Raw genomic sequence first — 27,121 nt, 5'->3', positions numbered from 1 at the left:
ATGTGATATGATCACTCTGGCCTACTTGGCTAGAGGCTGGTATACAAATGCTGACACACATCTTTACTGATAGCCGGCCCACATTATGCTCAGTATAATGTAATGTTAAGATAATGACTGAGATGATGGTAGTTGTTGTTTTGTAAATGGACAGATAATACAGATATGTGCTCTCCTGTTTGTGATTTGTGGTCTTTCTCTTTTTTCTCTTTCTTTTCTTTAACTCTTGTTTCCATTACATCTTATTTTTCAGGTTTACATATTTATTTATTCTTTCTCTATTTTTGTTTTTTTAGGGGGAAAATATTTTAAAAATAGAAGAAAATGTGACCTGTAACGTGTAAACGTGTGACTTAATTCCCACATAAATAGAATTATTTTAAAAAAGGAAGTCATCATGTACACAATTTTATCTTTAAAGATTATACCAGCATGAAACTATAAAATATCACAGTCACAATGTGTTAGGAACAGTACAGGAATATTATAAAATTCAGATTTTTCATTATCCATGGCTTTGATGTATTATATTATTATTGAAGATGGGGAAGATTTTTGTTTCTGAATTTGGATTTAACAAAAATCCTAATTATCTGAATTTTTGCAGTCAGAAACAAAATGAACAAAAGTAATATTTGATTATAACTGCCACCTGCCCCGTGCCTCACAGTAAAACATAAAATCAAAAGAATCACTGGCTGCACTGGTGTTAAAGAGTGAAAGTGCTCCGAATCCCATCTTGAACGCAGCATAAGTGCTTATCAGCCTCGTTAGCTTGATTGCCAACACCTGTGCCTCCTGCCACTGCACCTTATCAATGACACACTCTGGCAGGGAGAGTAATCAGAGTGGTTGGCCCACTTTGAGGTTTGCAATGGGGACTGCAGAGATATTTCTGTGCATTTTTGTTGGAAATTTCATTCCTGTTCATTCAGTAATACAACAGGATGCTGCATTTTCACAAGCTTTTCCAGGATTTTTTAAAAATATCATGCGCTTTCCATTTGAAAGAAATTTTGATTTCCCTCCATTTGACACCATCTTCAGCTCCTGGCGATCCCGGACCCCTGACTTTCACATCCTTTCTGAATTACCTCCAATCATGAAGGTTCCCAGAGTACAGGTTTCTTGTGATGAATCTCAGCTAACATTGCTGGTTGATAAGAGATTGAACGGTGTCACACTGAACGGAGACGAAATACAGTTGGGTGACGGCTGCTATAGCAACGGAGAGCTACCAAACCAATTTGTCTTCACTTACAGCTTTGATCAATGTGGAACTACTCATTCGGTGAGCTGACCAAATTATTGTGTCGTTATCTTATGTCTACAGAATTTTCTAAAACCATCTTGTCTCACAGATGCAGAACGGATTGGAGATATTCTCCAACTTTCTCCACTTAAATCTCCAAAATCCTCCCTCTACCTGGTGGCCATCTCCCCTTACAGTGGACGTCTCCTGCATGACAAAGAGGTGCATCTATTGAGTTGGCAAAACATCTGTAAGTGTTCATAAATAAAGGTGCTAAAGTTTAATGTCTTTTCAGGTCAAATCCAAACTTCTTTGTCTCAGCTGCACTTCCTGACAAGGGCAGGAGTTTTAACATAAAGGCCATGAATCGTGAGTTCAACATGAAACATGCAATTGGACTCAATTGTATATTTGTGGACGCAAAATATATCTTTACTTTTTTTTCCCTGCAGCATCATGGACCAGCACAGCAGAGTCCAATATCTATAAAAGAGGCCAGGTTGTGAATCTCCAGGTTTCTGCTGAAACCAGAGCTGATCAGCAGCTTTTCATCCAGTCCTGCTTCGTCTCTGCATCTCCAGAGCCTCAGACTAGACCTAGACATGCAGTCATACTGAATAAAGGGTAAGCAGTCAGGAAAAAAATTCATCTCCACTGCAATGTTTGTTTATATTCACCTGTGATACTGTTATCTGCCAGGTGCACAGCTCCCTTGGGTTCTCCTCATGCTGTTATACAGTTTGTGGCTTCCAACAGAGCAGATATGGTTAATGTTGCTCTGAACACTTCGTATCTGATTTCTGAGGTGAGTTTTATAAAGTGGTTTCACTGTGTCTCTGCTGTTCAGCTGTATGACCTTGTGAACTCTTGCTTCTCCTGAAGATGTACATCCACTGTAGTGTGCTCATCTCAGGCCAGGGGGTCACCCCTGGCTCCAAATCCTGCAACTACAACATGATCCAGTCAAGGTATTTGTACAGCCCACACATAAAACTGTCTTATGTGACCTCCTTTTTTTTTAATTACTAAGATTTGTCTCTTTCAGATGGGAGGAGCTAAGTGGAAATATAGAGGTGTGCAGCTGCTGTAGCTCAAAGTGTAAAGGCCTGTCTGTCAAGCACCTTCCAGATGGTGTGTTTTTTTTGTTTTGTTTTGTTTTTTTTGTCAAAAGGTGCAACAACATGGACTTTTCTGGTCTCCAACAGTGACTAACTACCAAACATGTCCTTTCAGATGCCAAGGCTATCATCAGTACTGGGCCCTTAATCATTGTGGACAAAGAAGATGAGACTAGACCTGCACCTTCAGTCTCTGAACCACAAGAAACATCCAACATCCCTGTTACCGACACCATGCAGTCTGATGCCGCGGTGCCTGAGGACACATTTGTTTCTGGTACTTCTGTCTCAAGAAGCAAGTTCTCTGAATCGCAGTGGTCCTCTCCCCCACAGGGTGTAGTGGTTGTGAGTCAGGACCCTGTTGCCAGGCTGACCGTCTGGCTACCTGGACAGGTGCAGGATATCGAACACAGTGACGATATTGGCTCTCAAGTGGTAGACAACTCTACAGCTCAGTTGCAACCAAGCAACATGATATCAAATGACCTTCCTGAGCTGCAGCCTTCAACCACAGATCAGGAGTCTGTTTTGAATACACCCACAAAGAAGATCAGAGAAAGCCTAACTAAACAAGGAAATGAAATTCCTGTATGGGATCTGAATCTTATGACCCTGGTTGATGGATGGGTTATTCCTTCTGAAGCCCCGCCAGCTGAGATGAATATAAATGACCTAAACCAGAATGATTTTAACCAAATGAGAGACGAGTCAGCCCAAAGGTGGACGGATGCAGCTATAATGCACCAAGACAAAACAAATGATGCCCAGCCAATAATCCGCTCCAAACTCCAGTTTTCAAAGAGCACAGATGGAACACAGACACTGAGTTATGAGGAAGAAGCGGTGAAGCAACATGAGGGAAAAGGTGCAATCAGAAGATTCGGGGTAGATGGAATTAAGAGAAAACAGGAGCCCAGACAGAGGGGACTGCTTTCAACTTTCCTGGATTTGTTGAGGTACCTAATCTTTACTTTGATTCGGTTCTTTTGTATGTTCCATGCATGTGAACTATTACTAACTTATTTATCTCGTTCCCAGGAGGCTGGACAAAGCAGAGTAATTGCAACATCATGGTAACAAACTGAATAAACCTATTGAGCAATAATCCAGTTGTTTTGCTTCTTTAATATATTTTAATATAAAGTAGTTTTTGGTTTTCTACAGTAAATTGATAAGCAGAGCAGGTTTTCACTTCAACCAACAAATATACCAGCTCATTCAATTCATTACTTTTCTGCAAAAGTATCCTTTGTTTTTATTTTATATTTTAATTCCAAATGAGAGGCTGTCCACATCAAAAAAAACCTTTCTGCCTCAGGCTGAGCAAAACCAAATACAAAAATGACAAAGTAATAAAAATGCATAAATAACAGAAAAATGGGAATATCTCATTAACTTAAATATATCTAGTAATGAAAACAACTTAAGACCTTTCTTGTCTTTCACAAGTTTCAGTGACTAAAGAGTTGTATCTTATTATCCTAATGGTTCAAACTGGATTCAGTCTTAAAGTATCTACATTTATGTATTTAAAAAATCCTCCCCAATAACAACACAATAAGGCTGTTACCGTTATGGCTTTATGGTAAACCTATTCTAGCCTATTCCCACCCAGATGTCGCTGTGGGGAGCTGGGCTCTGTAGTTGGGACAGCAGTGTGTGCGCTCTCCCTTTTACACCGTACACTCGCTGTGTGGTTTTTTTCTATCCTAAGTTTGACCCTGGCCACTATTTCCTCCGCACCGCACTCTCTATAAAGTGCCCATGCTTTCCTCACGCAGTCTCTTTCCCGGCCACAAAACGACCGTGAGTGTCTAACTCACTGTTCTTGAAAAACTCTAATAAAAATACATAAAAAAATCTAAAAATTCATAAAATCAAAATAAAAACAAGTACCTTATACTTAAAGAAATACAAACGATTAAAAAAAAAAAAGCAAAATCGTAATTTAAAAAAATAACAGAAACAGGAGGCCCTGGGGCTTCAAAGGAAGAAATACTTCAGAAGACATCGATTATATATCGTCAATTTTCAGGTCTAAGCTGGAAAACTATCATCTGTCTGTAGCTGAGAATTGACGCGCAGCTCGGACCCGGAATATCGGCATTATTTTCTGGCTTTTTTGAGGGAAGCTCTGCTTTATTTTCTTTTGTGAAGTCCGAGTTATGAACACAGCGACTGGGAGTTATCCGATGGCTTCTCTCTACGTCGGCGACCTGCACCCCGATATCACGGAGGCTATGCTGTATGAGAAATTCAGCCCAGCCGGACCGGTGCTCTCCATTCGGGTATGCCGAGACATGATCACCCGGCGATCCCTGGGATACGCTTATGTCAACTTCTCACAGCCTGCTGATGGTAAGAAACGACACATCTGAAGACACATTATGCAGTTTGAGCACGATATTTGCAGACGTCGGTGCATGCGGCTTTTAGAGACCGTGCATCCTTCAGATATTGACATTGTCATACATGCTTTCAATGTCAACCCTAAAACTGCCTATTGGGTGATTCCTGCCTACATAATGAAATGCAGATTCAGAAACACTGCCGGTGCTGACACCGGAATTTGTTTAATGAAATGTTTTTGCACTCAAATAGGACAGTCATGGCAGTTCTTCACACTAGTTTGAACAGTCATTTGACCCACATAAGCATGTCCCAGTTTTTTTTATACTCCTGGTAATATATTTGACTACTATAGTTAAAGCTCTCATCACATGCACAGTTGACTCATGTTTAACAGTTAAATGAAAATTCATTAGTTGATTTTATGCTTATTAATTACAACATTATATTTAGGAATATAAAGTGTTTTTGCAAAGTCTTTTCTGTTCAACCCAAAATGACCCATTTCTGCTCCTATTTAAAGGGCCACTGAGTGAAATTAATTCCCATTGCCCTCTGCTGCTGTATTTTTACTGAAAGCAAGAAAAGGGACAAGCACAGCTGAACAATAACCCCTACACTGCCCACTTGATGTGCCAGCCATGTGTATATTGTCTGGTGTAATATCAAGGACTTGATCTGGTTTCTATTTGGATTTAATCCCAGCTTTATTTCTGAAGGGATTGGAAATTAGTTGAATTATATAACTGTACTATCATGAGAAGATTATTTTTTAAAGGTTTTTTAAGGTTATTGTTAATCTGTTAGGATGCCTAAATGTGTTTATCTATTTAAATATATGATAAATGTATCAGAAGTGTTTTTAAGTGTATTTGGTTAACGCTTTTCCATTCACAGTCAATGGTATGGAAGCATTGAGCAATAGTAGCAGGTGTTGTGGTTGTTTACATTGTGTGGACTTTTTCGCCTCCTGTATCAACCTTAAACACCTGTCACAATGTATCTGTGCCTGAGTCGGTTACCAAAAGCTGGAGTAATGATAGGGTACAACTGGCTCACTTCCAGTAATTTGGTATCGTTCGCTTGAGTAAACGTAAGAGGAGCCACAAGTGAGAAGACACCATTTGTTGTTGGAGGTGTAGATGCGGGAGGGATGGCAGCTGTTATTGGGTATTTAAATGGAGTCCGGGCACGTGCCTGTGGGGCAATAGTTTGACAAAATATAACTAATATAGCTTTTTGCAATATATACCTGAAGATCTGTGACATGAAAAGGCAAGAGGATTTCATGGAAAGCAAAGCTGTAGTCGAGGTTGACTGCAAAGTCCGTTGGATTTCTGCGTGTCACAGCTGTATGTGTAAACACTCACGAGAGCTGGTGTTGCTCATCTGAGCATTCTTGTTGAATGTGTCTCTTCCCCATCAATGGTAGAGAATGCTCTACCCACACACCATGCCAGCACATACCTCCCAGGACCCCTCTCTAAATATAGAACATCTTTCTGAGCAGCCCAAAATTTGCCTGCTCCGTAATAACTTTGTATTAGAAATGGTTAACAGGAGAGACGAGTATTATGATAAAGTTCAAATCCATTGTTGTTTACATTTTATTACGCTGACTGTATCACAGAAGCATGTACCACTCTAAATCACACCAGTTACTATGTGAATAAATGCCATGTATTACAACAATAATTTAGCCTTTTTATAGCCAAGAGTCCCTCTGTGAACCCTCTGGAAGTCCACATGTTTGACAGTGATCATACCTTCTCTGAGCACACGGGTTGTGAAGTACAATTGCAAGCCAAACTGCTGATGCCAGCAGACGCAAGGCAGCTCTGTTTTGTTTACCAGACACTTTTAGCTGGACAGCCTGGCCTGTGTGTGTGTGTGTGTTAATGTGGAGTGACTGAACAAAAGGATGTTTGGCATGTGTGCCCACATAAGAGCCTATCCTATGTAAGAGTTAAAGCAACAGAAAGATAGTGTAAATCCAACCGTAAACTGAGCTGAAAGACCACCGAATGATTTGAGCGCATGAAAAAATGAAGTTTTAATCTTAACACCACAGTTTCAGCCCGTTTCTGTTAACAGAGGGCCTACTGCACTGCTACTGCAGCAGGCCTCGGTGGGACATGGCCCAGTAGCATGTGGTGTGTCAGAGAAGAGGGCCATGTGTTCCCTGCTTGCCCAATGCAGCTGCCCCCCACACTTGTCCCAGCTGCTCATAGAAAGCTCATCAGCCACATGGTCTGCTGCAATGTCTTACCCATGTTACACGTGCCTTGGTAATGGCCTGGCAGCAGGGATTCTTCATGGTGGCACACACCGCACAGGAGGACAAAATGTTTTGATACACTCCACTGTAACCTTGTGTTATTTCAGTGGACTGCTGTGTTTGTGGTTATAACAAAAGCACCATGGTACTGGCAGAACAGAAATCTGGTGTGAGAGTGCTACAGTACAGCACGTGTGATTCATGACATACTGAAGCATGATATGTTGCATACATTTAGGGACTGAAATGTTTTCAAGCTTATGGTTCCATGTAAACAACCAGCCGTGACCTTTCCCTCCACCTTTCTGCCCCTCCTCCCCCACCAGCTGAGAGAGCCCTGGACACCATGAACTTTGACGTGGTGAAAGGGAAGCCAATCAGAATCATGTGGTCCCAAAGAGATCCTTCCCTCAGGAAGTCTGGAGTGGGCAACGTGTTCATCAAGAACCTCGACAAGTCCATAGACAACAAAGCCCTGTACGACACCTTCTCTGCCTTTGGCAACATCCTCTCCTGCAAGGTAGAGTTGTCATAAATGAAGTAACTGAGAGACAACTGTACTGTTGCACTTATTAACCATATATATATTTCCACTGTTAGTAAAACTGCTTGGAAATTTCACATGAATCACATTTTAGTCAGATGATTTTTTAAAATATTCTTGTGTACTTACTCACATAACTCATACACTATCTCTTCTCCTAGTTCCAACTAAGAAAATAGCCATATTGTATCTTGCTTTTCCAAATGTAACTTGGTAGGCTATATATTGTGGGAGTTGCAGATGCACATGCTGTCAAAAGAAGAAGGAATTTATCCTCAGAACATCTGCTTAAGTTTGACAATTTTGGAAATTGTGCTTATCTACTTTCTTGCCAAGAGAAAAATGAGAAGATCAGTACCACTCAAGTATGAAGCTTTGGCCAGCAAGAGGCGGGAAAACAGCTAACCAGGCTCTGTCTGGAGAGAACAAAATACACCTGCCAGAACCTCTTAAGCTCACTTATTAAAGTTTTTAAAGTCACCAAGAAATAGTCCAGCACATAAACCCCAGTTAAACCACAAAATGTTGCTTTCACACTTGAGATTTTGAGATACAGTATAACGTGATATGTGGTGTAGTAGTGTAACTTTAGAGGTGCTAATAGGGTACGTCTCCTTTGGACAGAGCCAGGCTAGTTGTTTCCCTGTTTTCCAGTCTTTATGCTAAGCTAAGCTAAGCTAACAGGTTACTGGCTATAGTTTCATATTTAGCAGTTCAAGAAAGCACAGAATCGTTTTTGCCAAAATGTCAAACTATGGCTTTAAAGCTAAGGAACCTTAATCTAAAGCCGAGCATGATGCCTTTAGGTATGCATATTTACACATATGTCTTCCTCTGCTCCAGGTGGTGTGTGATGAAAATGGCTCCAAGGGCTATGCATTTGTCCACTTTGAGACCCAGGACGCTGCTGACCGTGCCATTGAGAAGATGAACGGCATGCTTCTGAATGACCGCAAGGTGTGAGTGTCCTATCATCTAGGTGCTGGGGACAAAGGGGTGTTCATTGTTGTTTGTGTTTTTGAAAGACTTTAGAAGAATTTAGCTTGAACTTTACAATGACTGATAGTTTTTGAAAGTTATCATGACTTTAAAAATCCAGATATAAACAGAACAGTACTTATTGAACTTATTTTGATCATGGTAATAGCTTATGTGTATTAAACTGCGATCAATTTTGTGTCCAATTTGTAACTTTTCTGTTCTACACTTGTGATGAGTGAACTGACGTTTTGTGTCTTTTTTCAGTTGTTGAGTTTGTGTGTGAATAATATGACTAATAAGCTCATCTCTCACTATTGCCAGTATGAAGATAACCTCTAAACTGAAAGATGATAAACTACTAAACTTTTACTTACTCTTATCTTTCCTACCAGACGCATTTTCTGTTGCCTCATTTATCCACTCGCTGGTCACTCGTCTTAGAGTGTTTGTGTGTGTGTGTGTATGACCACGCTTGTGTGTTTTAGTGATGGATCGAATGCAGGAATGCAATACTGGATGGCAGAAGGAGAGAGGTCGTCATAGCAAGGTATATAAGATCATTTGGTCCTCCTCAGCTTTCCTTTGTACTGTGAGACTCTGTTCCTCCATCCCTCTCCATCCACCTCCTCATCAAGTTTTGGACCAAGAATTATGATGGTTGTCACTGTGTTGTCAAGCATGCCAGCGTATCTGCCTGCCTCTGGTGATATTAACAGCAGTTGAATGGTTTTTCATTGTTTACCCAGGAATGATGATTCACATGATGAAACGTAGCTGTGACTTTGTGTCGTGAATGTTGTCCCTGTTTTTGTAAAAGAATGTACTTAACCTGCTCAGGTCTTCCTCTTTCATTGCGGAACTTCGGTTTGGAAAAAGGAAGTCAAAAGAGATGGATCCTGGTTTGTTTTCCCAACTCAGTCAGAACTGTTTTACAAGAGTGTGTATCGTTGCTCTTCCTCCATCTTCAGGTTTGTGGGTCGTTTCAAATCTCGCAAGGAACGGGAGGCTGAACTTGGTGCCAAAGCCAAGGAGTTTACCAATGTCTACATCAAGAACTTTGGGGACGATATGGATGATGACCGGCTGAAGGAACTTTTTGACAAATATGGTAAGCTGACTAGATAAATGTTTATTGCTCTAATCCCTAATGTAGTCTAGTTCTGCTGTATATTTTGCATATGATTGACCTTTAACCTCTGCAGGCAAAACACTCAGCGTGAAGGTGATGACAGACCCCGCTGGCAAATCCAGAGGCTTCGGATTCGTTAGTTATGAGAAACACGAGGATGCTAACAAGGTACTTTGGCCTCATAGAAATGTGTCAGGTGTGTCTTTATCATTCAGAAATTCCCTCTGATAATAATGGTTTTTATGACTTAATCTGTAGGCTGTAGAGGACATGAACGGCACCGAACTCAACGGCAAGACTGTGTTTGTAGGCCGAGCTCAGAAAAAAATGGAGCGACAGGCAGAGCTGAAGAGGAAATTTGAGCTGCTGAAACAGGAAAGGATCAGTCGTTATCAGGTCTGTAGAAACTAATTCTGTAATTCATATTCAATCTTATCATATGATTCAGTTACAGTATGACAAATAAGCTGCTAGATATATCATGACTGTTTGTCTTTGATTTCAGGGTGTTAATCTTTACATTAAGAACCTTGATGACACCATAGACGATGAAAAACTGCGTAAGGAGTTCTCTCCATTCGGTTCCATTACAAGTGCCAAGGTGAGAGAGATCAGACTGATGGTACAATGTATTATCACTTGATAAAAGTCATTGCATTCTAAATATAGCAGCAACGTGGTATGTTTGAAGTTAACCAGACATGAACTGTCTATATTTTAGGTGATGCTGGAGGAGGGTCGCTCCAAAGGCTTTGGATTCGTGTGCTTTTCCTCCCCAGAGGAGGCCACCAAGGCTGTGACTGAGATGAACGGACGTATCGTTGGCTCCAAACCCCTCTACGTGGCTCTTGCCCAGCGCAAAGAGGAGCGCAAAGCCCACCTTACCAACCAGTACATGCAGCGTATTGCTGGCATGAGGGCCATGCCGGCTAACGCCATCATTAATCAGTTCCAGCCCACCAGTGGCTACTTCATGCCAGCTGTGCCACAGGTGCGAGAATCAGAGTCTGAGTTGATAGTGCATGTTAAAGTAGCAATGATTCAATATTTTTAGATTAAAATTTGATCACATGACTATGTGTAATGTGTATAGAAATGTACCCACACACGATTATCAGATTCTGCAGTTCCCATCAGGTTTATGGTTCGTCAGCATCTTTCAGCTCATTGTTTTCGTTTTCAGGCCCACAACTTTTTTTGGTTCACGCTCATCGGTGTTGTTTCCAGACACAACAGGCAATTGTTTTCAGCAAAAAGAAAAAAAAAACAAAACACTGTACACTACCTGCCCAGACTGACAAAGTTACCGACTAGCCAGCAACTAGACATATTTCCTACAAGAGTTATCATAGACCAGAAAAAAAGCTAAAAGGAGAGTGAATATTGGACATACACTCACCAGGTGGACACAAACACGACTCCAAATAAATGTTAATGTTGCTTGGTGTCTGCTGGATGCATATATAAGCAACAGTTTGCTAACAGGTTTGCCATATCAACTCAAATGCTGAAAATAAGTGTTGTGTTTACAGCTTGTTTCTGCTGCCCCCAAGTGGCCAAAAATCTGTTAACGCAGATTTAAAATAACGTTAAGATTTATGTTAAGATAGAATCATTTTATATTTAAATTAAGAATGCCAAGAAAGCTATAATGATTTTGAAACTTCTTCCCTCTAAGTGACATTTTTACACTGCCTTTCAGTCACGTGCATTTCCATTTTATTTAATTCAGTAAAAGTGCCACAGATTATTGCTTTTTTTTTTTAAGGGTAATCAGTTTAGTGGTTTCAGTAGAGTATGATTTTAATGCCATAAAATTATACATTTCACTTTCTTGTGTCGACCAGGCCCAGAATAGGACTACATACTATGCACCAAATCAGCTGGCCCAAATGCGACCCAACCCCCGGTGGCAGCAACAAGGTGGTAGAGGTCAAGGTGAGCACATGGCACCAAAGGACAGTGCATCTATCTTGCATATATAGTGCATCTATAATTACTTAACGTTATAAATATACTGTGATGGACCACATGTTAAACAGTTGTGTTTTGTACCTATCTCATTGTTTTTCTCATTGCGTCTGTCACTCCCAGGTGGTTTCCAAGGGATACCCAGCTCGCTGCGTCAGCCAGGCCCACGTGCCAGCCTGAGACACATGACTCCTAGTGGCAGTGCACAGGGACCAAGAGGTGTGTTCACATATAACAACTGACCAAAATGACCAACTCATTGACTTTGACTTCTGCATTTTTGTGTCATTACATTTAGAGATATGTTTTCATAGTTGAGTGTTCAAATGTGTTTGGCAAGACACTGTGTAAATTTGATTCCTTTCTTCCTCCTGTCTGCTAGCTACTGGCCAGACCATGGGTCCTCGTCCCTCAATGGGAGTCCCTGGCCCTCGCGCCATGCCTCCTTACAAATATGCCACCGGTGTGCGTAACCCCAACCCCCAGGTGGTGCAACCTATTGCCTTACAGCAGGTACGACCAAAAGACCAATTACAATGTCTTGTTTTGCTGTCATATCTAGCCTCCAACCTGTAAATAATCTTCCTTACTACGTCTTTAATTTGTACCTTGCAGGCTCAGCCAGCTGTGCACGTTCAGGGCCAGGAGCCTCTCACAGCCTCCATGCTGGCTGCTGCACCACCTCAGGAGCAGAAGCAGATGCTAGGTAATATCTGAATGAATGGACTGTAATGCCTTTCAGGTTTTATTTGTTTGATTTACTCTCCTTCACTTCATTGTTTTATTTCCAAACAGGGGAACGTCTGTTTCCACTGATTCAGGGCATGCATGCCAACCTGGCAGGAAAGATCACCGGCATGCTTCTGGAGATTGACAACTCTGAATTGCTGCATATGCTGGAGTCTCATGAATCTCTGCGCTCAAAGGTACTTCACTTCCTCAATCGTTGCCATATTGTCACACCGTAAAGACGTGTCTGTTATCCATAGGTTACACTGCATCATTGTATCATTGTTTAGGTGGAAGAAGCCGTCGCAGTGCTACAGGCCCACCAGGCAAAGAAAGACGCCACCCAGAAAGTGGGCGGCATGGCTACTACTGCTGCTGCTGCCACTTCCTGAAGACTGTGTGCTGTATTAGATTGGTATGATAATACATCATCAGTCAAGTTATTGACCTGGATTTATTGGTTCATACATCATACAAATAGGTTTTGGCACTAATGAAAAGTAATTGTGTTGTTTCAGGGCACAGATAAATGAGCAGAGATGAGGAGAGACACACTACGCTGACTCCAGACAACTGAGTCCTCTGAACAATTATGCAAAAATAAAAACCATGAAAAAAAAAGGAAAATGTAATTTTAAAATATACTTGAATATTTTGAAAAATATTACAGTTCATAATTTTCTAGTTCTGTAATACTTTTAAACTGCATACCAAAAGCAATAATGCTAATGAGTCTTGAATTAAGGCCCTTCACTTTGTGGCGAAGGAGAGAAATCTGTTTTCTAAAAGGAAAATGAGCCTTGTTCTTTTTCTTTGCTTGAAAGTTTTATGTTTGGTTTGAAATGATGGACTCTTCCATCCCATCGTGTTATCATGGGTGTATGGTATTCTCAATAAAGGGATGATTTATCAAGGTTACCGCTCTTGTGTTATTTTGATGGTTTACATGTTGCCTATTTTCTTCTGATCCAAGTGTGTATTTGTGTATCTAATAAACAGTCAGTGGTGTGCACAGACATTTTCAAATGCAGTAGCAAAAAGCAAAAAGCATAACTCAGTTTGGTAGACAAGGCCAAAGCAGGTTCAGGGGAAGAGTCGGGGTGCTACAGGGGAAGCACAAGCAATATAATGATGAAGATCAGATGTGCCTTGGGGCTAAATTCATATCATTTATTCCCTCTTTGGCCAGATGATTGTTGACATGTATGATGCACTAAAGAAAAAAAAGTCAGGACAGATTTTTCTTCTATCAAATTGTAAATTAGAGATAAATGTCGCTCAGCAATGGCATAGAAACATAGTCACGTGACTTTATTGCCTTGAAATTACAACAGAGGGTCACAGCTACAGAACAATGAGATCTGTGACTTCTGCATGTTTTGATATTAAGCTCTAAAATCATTAGTGATACACAATACATTGCATACAAATTATGTAAATACACATAATGTCATGTTGCAATAAAAATAAAATTATACACGTCAAATTTATGCTCAAACTGTCATTCTGTGTCACAAGTTGTGCTGCATTAGCCAACATGGGAAATGACAACCAGGCGGGATATATGGTCAGCGAAAGGAAAAAAATAATGCAGTTAAAGAGCTTGGGTATAGAGAAAGTTGCAAATCAGTGGAGTAAGAAAACACAGAACCTGCTGGAAGCAAGTGCAGGTATGAAGAACTTTCCTAGAATTAAAGCAAATTCCTGGAAAGCATCTGTGCCACATTGAGTTAAAAGTCAGATAAAAAGACATAAAGATAAAGGAGCAGCACTGTTAATTAAGATGATTTATTAAGAGTTTTATTAAGAATTCAGATTGACTGAAAATTAACTTTAAATGTTGAAATGTGAGTGATGGTGGCTGCTGCAGGATTAGTCCGACAGGGGGCGCTGCAGAGGAGTAAAGCAGAGAGGCGGGCTTTAGTTTCCGCCAACGACGAGCTGCTGCGGTCAAAGTTGAAGGGTTACATCCAACATGGCTGCCAGCAAACGAGTGCTGTATGTCGGTAAGTTAATAGTAATTGTTACAAATGTCTATTGTTTCAGCATATCTAGCTAACGCGTTTGCAACATGAGTTTATAAAGAAGGAGCTTAGACACAACTAAACATGTGTGAAGTGTTCATAACACGAAAAAAACACATGAGATACAAAGACCGGCTCAAAAAATAACAGAGAAACTATTCTATACTTAAGTGATTTTAAAGAACGTCATGTGTACGTCGCATTGCGTCAGGTTGTGTAATTAACTGTTTGGAAATTAAACAAAACAACAAATAACTTTAATACCGTCAGCTGGAGAAGTTAAAGATCCCTTCCAGACATGTATTAAGTCATATAAAAATACTCAGCGTGGAACAATAATGTGTCTGGTGTGGTTTTTTCACAAAAAAATATAATTACGACATTAAAATCCTTTAAGTGACATCTCCTCATTCTCTCTCATTAAAAAATCCAGAATCTATGAATCATTTCAGAAGTTGGACACAAGATGTCTCCTTCTTCACTGTAAAGTCCATTCTCAGTGTTTGTGCACTGGAGGCTTCAAGTTTCCACATCACACTTGTGTAAATTGAATATTGGACCAGGATCACCCTCCAAACTATTTGTGATGTCATCAATCATGCTCATAGGCTCACTCCATAAATGTGATTTTCAGTGAGCACAGAGAAACTTTCCACTTTCAAGCAGATTAACGTGCAAACAGCCTTCTAATGTCAAAGTTTGCACACACAGAAGGGTGACAAGTTAAAAGAAAAACCAACATAAAGTGTCTCAGTAAGGTGTTGGGCCACCACGTGCTGCCAAAACAGCTTCAATGCGCCTTGGCATTGATTCTGCACATCTCTGAACTGCACTAGAGGGATGAACACCATTCTTGCAAAATATATTTCCTCATTTGGTGTTTTGATGATGGTGGTGGAGAGCGCTGCCTAACACGTCGGTCCAAAATCTCCTGTAGATGTTCAGTTGTGTTGAGATCTGGTGACTGTGAAGGTCATAGCATATGATTCACATCATTTTCATACTCATCAAACCATTCAGTGACTCTTCGTGCCCTGTGAATTGGGGAATTGTCATCCTGGAAGACAAAACTCCCATCAGGATAGAAATGTTTCATAGGATAAAGGTGATCACTCACAACAACTTTGTATTAATTTGCAGTGACCCTTCCCTCTAAGGGGACAAGTGGACCCAAACCATACCAGCAAAATGCCCCCCAAAGCATAACAGAGCCACAGGATCCCCTCACTGTAGGGGTCAAACATTCAGACCTGTACCAGTTTTTCCTTTAATCTGTCACCTGTCTGTATGTCATTCTGCACAGTGAAGCACAAACATCCAATTGAATGAACAGAAGCTGTTATTATTGTTGTTCTGGGCTCTAGGTGGGCAATTTCTGTTGTGATTTTGCGCTATATAAATAAAACTGAGCTGACTTCACTTGATTTTTAGTGGAGGGGGACTTAAAGGAATCTGGGGCTTCGTGATTCTTGAACGCAACACTTAACCTGCTTCATAGTTCTGAATCAGACAAATATTGTTCATTGGCGGGTTAGTTTTTTAGTGTTCATCAGCTTATTCTCAGCACTGTGTCTTTCTTGTCAGGTGGTCTGGCAGAGGAGGTGGACGAGAAGGTGTTACACGCAGCTTTTATCCCGTTCGGAGACATCACAGACATCCAGATACCGTTAGACTATGAAACAGGTAAAGGCAGGAGTTTTGTGTTTCTGTGTAACATGAAACACTGTGGGTAAGATAAACATGAAGCTGTATCATTGTGTCTTGTGTTCAATTTTCAGAAAAGCACAGAGGATTTGCGTTCATTGAGTTTGAGCTGGTAGAGGTATGTCTGCAACAGCATTTTTATTTTATGATGCCTTTAACATGAATGAGATCATATTTAGACTCATAATCAGTTCAATTTAGACATCTGTAGTTGCATTGTTCAAGGGTGAATGCATCTTAGCTGAGCTATGAGTTTAGAGCTGCAACAGTTAGTCGATTAACTGACAGTTAGTCAGTTTAACTGATTAGTCGATCAATAGAAAATTAATCAGCAACTATTTTGATAAATTAAATAATCATTTTTGTCATTTTTGAAGAGAAAATGCCGACATTTGCTGGTTGCAACTTTTCAAATGTGATGATTTGAAACTTTTATGTGTCATATATGATGGTTAACTGAATATCTCTGTTTCGGACTGTTGATTGGATGAAAGGAGACATTTAAAGACGTCACTTTGGGCTCTAAGAAGTTCTAATGGCCATTTTTCAATTGAGAGAATAATTTAGCAGATTAATCGATAATGAAAATGATCCTTAGTTACAGCCCTGTATGAGTTTAACTGCATTTTGTGACATGCAACAATCAAACTGATTAACAAAGTTAATGTTAACATATTTCATTATGGTATATAGCCTGTCATGATAAATATTTGTGTGCATAATCTACTTTATTTATGCCCTTTTTTTTCATCTGCAGGATGCTGCAGCAGCTATTGATAACATGGTAAGTGGATCACATTGCTGCACACACTTGTCAGTAAAGTTTCATTCCTGTCTCTAAAACCTAATTGCGGCGAGTTTACTTAGAAGATCCAAGAATTTAGCTTCTTGTTTCCGTGTTGATGTTTGTTATTGCTCTGTTTGTTTACCAGAATGAGTCTGAGCTTTTTGGACGGACTATCCGGGTAAACATCGCCAAGCCCATGAGAATCAAAGAAGGTTCTTCTCGACCAGGTGATTGATGAGAGCATGTTAATTGATGGCTTTGCCTGGACTGTGATTTAAACCCTGGGTTCTGATTTTAGCTTTCTCTTTCCCTCAGTGTGGTCGGATGATGACTGGCTGAAGAAGTTCTCAGGGAAGACCACAGAAGAGGGTGAGGAGGAAGCGGCAGCAGGAGAAACGCCCAACACCGCTGCACAAGAAGTGAGATGGCATTCCTTCTAGTGTGTGATGGCATGTCTGATCTCAGATATGAAATCTGACTCTTAACTGTGTTATAATAAGTGACTGGAGTATGATTTGTTTTTGCAGGCTGAGCCCCCGGCTAAAAAGGGGAGAGTTAATCCCCAGGTCTACATGGATATCAAGATCGGCAACAAGCCAGCAGGGAGACTACGCTTCCTCCTCCGGGCTGACATCGTTCCCATGACAGCAGGTCTGTATAATGTTCACCATCACATCTTTGTCTAAAATATGTACTGTCGGTGCACATTAGTAAGTTTGTTTATAAATAACCACAAGTGTCTACTTAAAGCATTCCCCTGTAAAAATGAAAATCAAAGTTGGCAAACAGTGACACTGGCACGTCTTCTTACATTTTGCGTAGAGAACTTCCGTTGTTTGTGCACACATGAAAAGGGCTTCGGCTACAAAGGCAGCAGCTTTCACCGCATCATTCCTCAGTTTATGTGCCAAGGAGGTGACTTCACCAACCACAACGGCACCGGCGGCAAATCCATCTACGGCCGGAAGTTCGACGACGAAAACTTTGTCCTGAAACACACCGCTCCAGGTGAGGAGCACTCTAACAAACTCTGTTTGTTAAAAGGCACTGTAAGCTTCGTGATTTGTGTTTACTAGCGGATCCTGTTTGTAACTGGCCAAACTATGTCTCTGGTTTACACAGGGCAGCTCTCCATGGCCAACTCTGGGCCAAATACTAATGGCTCTCAGTTCTTCCTCACCACTGACAAAACGGACTGGTTGGATGGCAAACATGTGGTGTTTGGAGAGCTGGTGGAGGGGATGGATGTGCTTCGTGCAATGGAGGTAAGGGATAGATGGGCCTACTGAGCCAGAAAAATCATGTTTTAAAAATATGATATATATGATAATCACAGGCTTCACTTTCACAACAAATAAATTCACTCATAATTAGGTCAGTTATGCCTTAACATCACTCACAGCCAAAAAATGCTCTCATTAACATTTTTAAGTAATTCCCAATCAATTCTGAATTATATATACATTGCTTTTTGCTTTTCACTTTATCTGTTCCATGTGAATTGGTGAAAAATTAGTAGAAGAATCTGTTTGTTTACTGATGGGAAGTTAATTCTATTATTAATATTTAGAGACTAAATGAACATATTTAAAGTACTAATTTTGTTTTACCGTAAGTTGCAAAAAAATATTATCAAATAAGTGTAATTTTAATTGTTATTTCAAACAATACTTTCAGAAAATTAATCTGGATTAAACATATAGTGGAAATGTTATTTATTCTAACCACACAGAAAGGTTGATGGTGCATCACTCTGGTCACTTTTACACAGATTTTTTTTTCCACTGTTTTCTTTCTACAGGCTCAGGGAACAAAAGACGGCAAGCCGAAGCAGAAAGTCATCATCTCAGACTGTGGAGAATATGTATAAACAAAATAAATAAATGCGCCGTTTTTTTGTATGTGTGTATGGAGGCAGTGTATGTCTGAGAGCATGAGTGTGTTCATGGTCTTTTTCACCTTGAAGTCAAACCTTCTGCCATGTAAATATTTCAATAAACACCTTTTTTAATAAAGAGTCTGAAGCTTGATGCCTGTTACTTTGTATAATTTAAATGTCACATTGATGTGCAGATGGTTGCCTTCCCCTTTGTAGTTGCATAGTAAATACATATTTATAAAACATATTCTTACTTTTGGAAAGTTAATTTCACGATGTCTGTGTGAGGTATTATGGACAAAAAAAATCAGAGGTAGTGTTAAACTGCTTCACTGTAGGTTATAATGCCAAAATATGTAGATTTAATGGGTTTCATGTAAATGGTGAACATTAATTTAAGCCTGTTTGACCTCATTTTACTTAATTTCTACAAAGTTGAAAAAAATGTAAATAAAACGTTCTCTTCACCTAATTGGTCAAACAAGTATTTTGTGGGGGTGTAGCTGCCGCACCTGAGCAGGTTTAGTGATGTGAAGACATATGAAGGCAACCGACTCCTCCCACTCCACTCCCGTCTTGTTGAGAAATCTACTGAGATCTCCTCGGTGAGCTTCATCCAAAGTCTGCTCCTCCGCTTCGACACTGAACCGCAACAACAGCGTTTAAACTGTGAGTAGTAAATTTCATATGTAAAGTTCTGAAGCTTATAGTGACGCGATCGTGTTCGTGTTTACCTCATATAGTAAGTTTTAAAGACTTGGATACGCGCAATTGCGCACGGAATGTAAAAACTTGAAAGTGTTTACGGGAGGCGTTGGGAAGTGAATGGCTGATCTGAGTCAAAGCTGCCTTCCTTTACTTTAGTAAAGCGACAATTCAGAAAAAAAGACCCGTATACATAAGCAAAAACTGTCATGTTTAATGGAAGTTTGGAGGCAATTTGGTGGTAATGTGACACTTACTCCGTTTATGTTTTTCTTTAAAGAGATGTAACACACAACTTTCATAGATCCGTTTCCCCCTTTGTTGTTCTGTTGTTTTTGCCTGTGTTTATAGGCTATCTGTGATGTGACTGTTTTCTTTTTATTTTAGGCTGGTCAGTACCTGAGGTTTGTCTGTGCCATTTCAGCTGAAAAAGTTTCGTCTGTCTTCCCTCAGCAGGAAGAGAACACAGACTGTGAACAAACCTCGTCATGAACTGGGCATTCCTCCAGGGCCTCCTCAGTGGGGTGAACAAGTACTCCACAGCCTTCGGCCGAGTGTGGCTCTCAATTGTTTTCCTCTTCAGGGTGATGGTGTTTGTGGTGGCAGCAGAGAAGGTATGGGGTGATGAACAGAAGGACTTTAAATGCAACACAGCTCAGCCTGGGTGCCACAATGTCTGCTACGACCACTTCTTCCCCGTCTCCCACGTCCGGCTGTGGGCCCTGCAGCTCATCTTCGTCACCTGCCCCTCACTCCTGGTGGTGATGCACGTGGCCTACAGGGAGGACCGGGAGCGGAAACACCGGCTCAAGTATGGTGAGAACTGCCACCGTCTTTACCAGAACACCGGCAAGAAGCGTGGAGGTCTGTGGTGGACCTACGTCCTCACTCTGTTCTTCAAAATAGCTGTGGACGCCACTTTCGTCTACCTCCTCTACCACATCTACGAGGGCTATGACTTCCCCTCACTCATCAAGTGTGAGCAGAAGCCTTGTCCCAACAAGGTGGACTGCTTCATCGCTCGGCCCACTGAGAAAAGAATCTTCACCATCTTCATGGTGGTCACCAGCCTGGCCTGCATCCTCCTCTCCATTTTTGAAATCCTCTACCTGATTGGCAAGCGCTGCCGGGAGTGTTTCACCACGGTCCATCGCTCTCACCACGTTATGACCAACAAATTGTCCAGTGGAAGCTCCTTGATGGAATCAAACAATCTAAAGCTGAAAAGCACCCCTGAAACACCTGCACCTTCATACAGTGTCGCCATATCTTGAGATGCTGAGAATGTAGACTTTTTGAGAAACAAAGACTTTGGAAAGGAAAGCTGCCTCTCCTCACTTCACAGGTACTTTCTTCAAAGACGTGCCAGCAGACATGTGTCTGCTCAGAAACTGAACTACAATGGAGTTAGTTTACTGTGTCCACTGTCCAGAATTTGAAATTCTGAATGACAAGAGGACCGCTGAACAAACATTAAGCTCACCATGCTATTTACATCGATCTGGAATGTATTGCTAGTTGTCGGTTTGGGTTCAGAGTATTTACAGATGAAGCTCCAAAGCTTTTGCAAAGAAAAAAACCCATGTTTGGGCGATGCAGCCTCAGATTTAGCCTTGAGATCAAATGCATGAGTCAGCCCATGGTTTGGAGAGTACGGTTTTACAAACACATGTGGTTTTCTGTGTAAGATTTTCCCTCTGCTCAGTGCCCAACCCCAGAGTGCTTTCATTCAAACTGTACTGTCTTTTCCCTTCACTCAGATGTTCATATGTGCACTCGTGACTGCTTTTATTGTTTGTGTGTGTCTGTGAATACTCCATGTAATTTATCAACAAGCTTGAAAGATAAATTGTGCATGTTAACTGTCCCTACCTGTTCTCACGTTTAAATTGCTCAGACAGGAAAGAGCAATAAAGTTTTTTTAAACACTGTTGTTAATATATCAGGATGTGTATATTTCATAGCACTGAGGCGCAGTTTGGCTGCATAGTTGGTAATATTATTTTCCATTAAAGATAATCATTTTCATGTTTTGAGTTTTGTAGAATAAGTCCTGGGAAGACTATTTAGAGTGGTAAATACACAGTAGTGTATCTTGAGCAGGTACTGTAAATGTAATAACAGTATTTAAGAGAGTCTGTCCTGAGGAACAATGGAAAAAGTATTTGTTAATTCTGCTGTTAAGTGTTTTAACAAAGACTACAGACTTCCTTTTTCCATTTTTTTTCTCCATGTGTTTCTCGGAGCGCTCACTCGCCCAATAGCCGTTGGATTTCTCTGTTGCTAGGAGCAACGCCCTCATTGTTTAGGCTGATTGGTACTTAGAAAGGGGCAGAGGAGGAGTCTCCCACTCCTCAGTTTGATTCATCTGTGCTGACGTGTGAGCCCACCCAGTACAGGAATTTGTCAGTCAATACAGCCTCTGACTGAATGATTCCAGTGTTTACACTGCAACGTGCGATAAGGCAGACATAGTGAGAGTTAAAAGAAGCTGGTTCCCAAAAAATACATATTTTCTCACTTTCCTATTGTATTGAGCCATGCAGATATTTAAAAATTTTAGCTGCCTCTGAAATGTTTGCTACCGTCTCAATACCACAGAGGTGAATACATGACGTCTGGGCTGCTCAAAGCAATAGTTCAAATAATGACTTTCAAAAAATTCAAACAGTCAAGTGTCTTTCCACAAACAATGACGGGATAACTACAGGCATGTCTGTTAATTTTTTTATGTTTGTTTTTATTGGAACCATTAACATCTATTTCAGGAGACATTTGTTCCGCTACAAACTATTAACAGTAAGGTCTGTGGTTTATCAACGTAGCTAAGGCACTGTTTTCATGAAAAACAAATTGCTGTTGTGTCAGTCAAATGTAATGTTTTACCTCAATTGAATTGTATTGTTGATACATCTGGATCCTCAACAGATAAAAGCCAAAATATCTAAATGAGTAAGTGGAAAAATATGTTTTTTTTGTGTGTGTGTGTGTCATTCGGGGAAAGTGACCGTTTGTTACGTTTGTTATTTTTAAACTTCAGTTTGTCCAGTTCTGTTTCTCCTTTGGTGCTTTTTTTCCCCTCATTTTCTCTGCCCTGGTACGTTTCCTTCCTTCCTTTCATGGCACCAATATGAAAAGTGATGCATTTATCCTATTGTATCATCTCGTCTTGTTGAGACTTGCTGCTGGCAGAGGTTGAGTCATGAGGTGCATTCCTCCAGGTGTGTCTCGGCAGACTGCTTCGACCAGTTCATCTGGAGCCAAGAAGGAACTTTTTCCAGCCCTCCCTTCCCCCTATCGCACACAATTCTTGTATACTAAGGAGCTCTAAATGTGTTGATGTGCCTGGACTTTAGGTCATAGACTTTCCTGAAAAGCACAACTGTAGTCCAGACTTATAACAATATTCTGAGAGTTTTAGCTCGTAGCTGCAAGACTTCGAAGTGAAGTGTTTCATTTAGTGGAGGCAGAGGTACAATAATCCTTCTGCAGTGTTACTTTTCACTCTTGGTGTTAGACAAATTCAGCCTGTTTTAGCATGAAAGATTTTTATTATTTGTACACAGATGGAAATGTGTGAATAATGTGTTAAGAAAATCCTCTTAAAGTTATTCAAAGATGTAAAAGGCTTGTTTTTTGAATTATTTGTGAGCAATCAAAATGTGACAAAACATATAAAAGTACCCAAGTTTTAGCCTGGTTCCAGGCTTCTGAATTACTGTCCGCATCTCTGATTTTTGCACCAATTCAACAAAATTGCAGTTTAGCTTGGGCTACCCAACTTTTCAATCAGTGCTTATGGCATCCCAACAGTTCTTACATCACATTCCTGTAAATTACAGGTATAAATTATGATGTTTGTGGAAATGCTTTTTGGGAGAGCACTTTATCCTCTTAGAAATGATGGGCTTGGTTAAAGTTGTTCCTGTTGTGAGGCATTGTATGTGATTCTAAGTTACACAAATAAACTTGACTGTACTTGACTTGAGACAAGAACTAATCCTTTATCTTTTCATAATATGTAAACATATGTTTCAAAAGATCTGAATGCAGACACCGGCCGGCAAGAGCCAGCAAGCCCTGGCACCACTAAGGCATTTTAAACAAGCTGATATTTGATATTCCTCTCAGCATTTGAGGACATAAATTTGTCTGCAATCACTGCTAATGATTGTTAGCAGTGATGTTTTCCCTGAAGAATGCAACACAGTGATTGGGAAACCTTATCTTCAAATATAAAAATAAAAATACGCCTGGTTGTAGAAGTTGGCGGATGACGTAATGGAGACAAAAGTCACAGCTCATGACAATGAGGACAAGCTTACTAGCTATTGAGAGGAGTGTTATCTGAGAAGAGCTTGGATCTGAAAAGGATAAAAGAAATACAATATACCTGCTTGAACACTTTCTTTTCTTTTTTGTTACATGAAATAAAATAAAAGAATCATAGTGAAGGCTATACATCAACAGGGAAGCAAAATATTTGTCTGGTGACCTGTTGAGAAGTTAAGTAATGGATGATCTCTCTCATTTGAATTGATCTCCCCACCTCTTCTCCACCAGCTTCCTCACCTTTTTTCTAATCACAGAACCACATCAGACCTTTCCTCCAAAAACATGTTGTCAAGCATTCGTCATACAACAAAAAGAGGCTGAGGAAATTTACAACAACAACAACAAAAAATGCATTCACCTCAGGGTGTGTCTGCCTCATAGTATACTGAAGCACTGAAAGACAAGTTAGGGCAAGACGGGTCCTGCTCTTGGAAACATTGAGAAAAAAGAAACAATGAGTCTAAACCTATTGTCACTAAACGTTTTAAATGTCGGGGTGATAGGTTTATGTTCTCTTCAACAAACACCCCGTTGAAGAGGTTTTGCCCTATTTAACCCTATCGGAGAAGATTTTTGCCAGATATACTGTAACTTGTATCTTGTGGGGACATGCTGAACATTCACCCCTTTGAATTCTCTCATTCACACCAACTCAGCCCCTCACAAGGACCCCCCATGGTCCCCAGGTTGGTAACCACACATCCGAATCAGGCGTGGTCTCAAGTCCTCATGGCTGTGATTAAATATCTGGTTCCAAAACAGATTATCCATGTCTAAGCCTTTCTCCACGTTATTCTCCAATGAACCATTCTGCGTAAAGAGTCTCTGTGAATAAATATCTGTTGTGTAAAAGTATTTGGTTTGCCACCTAGCAGCGGCCGGTGACTGGGAGAGAGAGAGAGAGGGGGCGAGAAAGGAAGAAAAAAAGAGAGGAACATCTGGGGGCAGCTCCAGTTGTACTTCTTTAACCACACCCACAGGCGCATTTCTCAACACTGCGCTCCTCTACCTGTCGAGAGTGACCAAATCTGTGCGTTAAAGGACTAAAACGACGTTAAAAGCATCAAAAAAACCCATCGGAAATACATCTTTTAACTTAAAATGGACTAAAACGTCTTCTGGTAAGCGGAAATTCACCATAATGAGCTTTTGATGATGTGTCTGAGATGAGTCCGTTTTTTAAGTTCCCGTTTCGGGGCAATTGGAAATTATCGCTTCTTGTTGATTTGTTGATTCATTGGCTTTTACGCAGCAGTCTTTGAAACGATTATTTATCACTAGTATTAGTAGAAATGGCACATGTCGGTAGAGAGACTAACAAGCCAAGAAAATATGTCCAAATAATAAAAACAAAAAGCCAGCCCATTACGCACGGGCTGGCTTTTTGTTTGAGACAGATTCAAGTGAGTGATGTCTGCTTTTTATGAGAACAAACAGGCTAAGACTAATAGTATTTACTTTGTTTTAAAATAAATATTTGTATTATAGTTCTGAAGTTTAATATACTGTATGTACATTCTGGGTGTGTTAATAACGTTGGTCCAACTTGTTTTCTTTATGAAGAGTTTGGCTGCAGGCCTACTCATGACTTTGTTAGTGTTAGTGCTTGTTGTTAGCTTCTCTGTTAGGATTGATAAATGAGACCTGTGGGTGATGTTCTTACATGAAAGGAGCTCCGTGAGATAATTTAGTGGTTTTAAAACGTTTGACTGAAAGGTTAGTTATTATGAAAGCCACCTGGAGTACGTTGGACAGCACCAACTCACGGAGTAAGAGCAGAGTATTCAGCAGATAATGAAAACATCCATTCTTCATTCTGCCCTGTCCAGGTTTCAGGAAAAGCTACAACCAGCAAGAGAAGAATTCCAGAGAGGGGATATTTGACTGCCAGCCAAGGACATGGATTGGAAGACCTTCCAAGCGCTCCTCAGTGGGGTGAACAAGTACTCCACGGCGTTTGGGCGTATATGGCTCTCAGTGGTGTTTGTGTTTAGGGTGATGGTGTATGTGGTGGCAGCTGAGCGAGTGTGGGGCGACGAGCAAAAGGACTTTGATTGCAACACCAAGCAGCCCGGCTGCGCCAACGTATGCTACGACCACTTCTTCCCCATCTCCCACATCCGCCTGTGGGCTCTGCAGCTGATCTTCATCACCTGCCCGTCCTTCATGGTGGTCATGCACGTGGCCTACCGTGATGACCGTGAGCGCAAGCACAGGGCCAAGCATGGTGACACTGCCAAGCTGTATAATAACACGGGCAAGAAACACGGTGGCTTGTGGTGGACCTACCTGATCAGCCTCTTTGTAAAGACGGGCATCGAGGTTGCCTTCCTTTACATTCTCCACCACGTGTACGACAGCTTTTACCTGCCAAGACTGGTCAAGTGTGACGTGTCACCTTGCCCCAACACGGTGGACTGCTACATCGGCCACCCCACCGAGAAGAAGGTCTTCACCTACTTCATGGTCGGTGCCTCGGCACTCTGCATCGTCCTCAACATCTGCGAGATCATTTATCTCATCTCCAAGCGAATTGTACGAATCATAAACAAGTTTAAGAGGCGAAATCGCAACATGGCTGTGCATCATGACGACTACATTGACGACATGTTCCATAACTGTAACATGCCTACGACGAGGTTGGACCTGAAGGATAAACCTCCATCCTTCAAGACCGCAAACAAGTCTTCTCACAGAGTATCTGCTCTCAAACTTGAGAAGAAGATACGAGCCTCTGCTCCTGATCTTTCTTGCTGATCAAAACTAAAGCAGAAATCAGGCTGAAGATCAAAAGATCAGCAGTGCTTGGGCTGGAACTCAATAGCAGACCTCAGAAAACAGAAGGACTCAGAACTGTGAGCCAAACTACAGTATGTGTCAGAGAAGTTGAGTCATTCAGTATTTCATCCTGTGGGCCCCCACAATGAATGCCGGAACTATGGTTTCCACGTCAACATCCACAATATTTACAAGTCAGCTAGAGCTAAATTGATTTGTTGATCATACGTGTGGTTCCTTATTTGATAACAATAAAGGTCATTGTACCTTTTCAGCTACACCACTTCGCTCATATTAGAACATTCCAGTAAGGTTTCTCTGTCTTTCTTGTGACTGGGGTTTTGACACAGGGAGGGGAAGGAAATCAAACACTCACGGAGGCAAGACACACCTGGAAGAGGTATTCACCCTCCCTGCCAGTGTCTACAGTGATGTGTCAGAGCACCACATTGTCACTAAGTGTAAGATGAACATTTCGGTTATCTCTTTTTGATTCATTTAAACTCAAATCATGACTTTATCTTCATAATTTGATGTCCTGATGGCCCCTTTAAGCAG

General features: G+C 40.9%; 5 protein-coding genes across 7 annotated transcripts; all 5 read left to right on the top strand.

The window, feature by feature from the left end:
• The first annotated feature begins 831 nt into the window (after positions 1-831).
• On the top strand, positions 832-3,475 carry zpcx (zona pellucida protein C). The gene is made up of 9 exons (XM_042388556.1): positions 832-1,291; positions 1,362-1,474; positions 1,548-1,621; positions 1,705-1,876; positions 1,952-2,057; positions 2,135-2,220; positions 2,298-2,383; positions 2,486-3,326; positions 3,409-3,475. The coding sequence occupies exons 1-9, from the start codon at positions 875-877 to the stop codon at positions 3,428-3,430; spliced, it is 1,917 nt and encodes a 638-aa protein (XP_042244490.1). The 5' UTR covers positions 832-874; the 3' UTR covers positions 3,431-3,475.
• Positions 3,476-4,138: 663 nt separating this feature from the next.
• pabpc4 (poly(A) binding protein, cytoplasmic 4 (inducible form)) lies at positions 4,139-13,269 on the top strand. Its single transcript, XM_042388609.1, has 15 exons — positions 4,139-4,728; positions 7,324-7,517; positions 8,385-8,500; positions 9,491-9,630; positions 9,725-9,819; positions 9,910-10,047; positions 10,157-10,252; positions 10,373-10,642; positions 11,499-11,589; positions 11,746-11,841; positions 12,005-12,135; positions 12,238-12,328; positions 12,418-12,548; positions 12,642-12,766; positions 12,870-13,269. The coding sequence occupies exons 1-14, from the start codon at positions 4,536-4,538 to the stop codon at positions 12,741-12,743; spliced, it is 1,884 nt and encodes a 627-aa protein (XP_042244543.1). The 5' UTR covers positions 4,139-4,535; the 3' UTR covers positions 12,744-12,766; positions 12,870-13,269.
• Positions 13,270-14,252: 983 nt separating this feature from the next.
• On the top strand, positions 14,253-18,896 carry ppie (peptidylprolyl isomerase E (cyclophilin E)). The gene is made up of 10 exons (XM_042388610.1): positions 14,253-14,357; positions 15,960-16,058; positions 16,154-16,197; positions 16,837-16,863; positions 17,012-17,093; positions 17,182-17,285; positions 17,394-17,517; positions 17,689-17,874; positions 17,989-18,131; positions 18,668-18,896. The coding sequence occupies exons 1-10, from the start codon at positions 14,327-14,329 to the stop codon at positions 18,734-18,736; spliced, it is 909 nt and encodes a 302-aa protein (XP_042244544.1). The 5' UTR covers positions 14,253-14,326; the 3' UTR covers positions 18,737-18,896.
• Positions 18,897-19,269: 373 nt separating this feature from the next.
• On the top strand, positions 19,270-21,392 carry LOC121880771 (gap junction beta-4 protein-like). 3 transcript variants are annotated; one of them, XM_042388278.1, is made up of 2 exons: positions 19,270-19,414; positions 19,907-21,392. In XM_042388278.1, the coding sequence occupies exon 2, from the start codon at positions 19,939-19,941 to the stop codon at positions 20,722-20,724; it is 786 nt and encodes a 261-aa protein (XP_042244212.1). In that variant the 5' UTR covers positions 19,270-19,414; positions 19,907-19,938; the 3' UTR covers positions 20,725-21,392. The 3 variants fall into 3 exon arrangements, with proteins under 3 accessions (XP_042244212.1, XP_042244215.1, XP_042244214.1); XM_042388281.1 differs by having other exon boundaries at positions 19,904-21,392; XM_042388280.1 differs by having other exon boundaries at positions 19,271-19,414; positions 19,838-21,392.
• A 3,080-nt stretch (positions 21,393-24,472) lies between these two features.
• On the top strand, positions 24,473-26,870 carry gjb3 (gap junction protein beta 3). Its single transcript, XM_042388567.1, has 2 exons — positions 24,473-24,906; positions 25,615-26,870. The coding sequence occupies exon 2, from the start codon at positions 25,685-25,687 to the stop codon at positions 26,540-26,542; it is 858 nt and encodes a 285-aa protein (XP_042244501.1). The 5' UTR covers positions 24,473-24,906; positions 25,615-25,684; the 3' UTR covers positions 26,543-26,870.
• The last annotated feature ends 251 nt before the right edge of the window (positions 26,871-27,121 follow it).

Source organism: Thunnus maccoyii, chromosome 16, assembly GCF_910596095.1.
Source record: "Thunnus maccoyii chromosome 16, fThuMac1.1, whole genome shotgun sequence".
NCBI lineage: Eukaryota > Metazoa > Chordata > Actinopteri > Scombriformes > Scombridae > Thunnus > Thunnus maccoyii.
The sequence above is the reverse complement of the archived record's forward strand: the minus strand, read 5'-3'. Positions and strand labels throughout refer to the sequence as shown.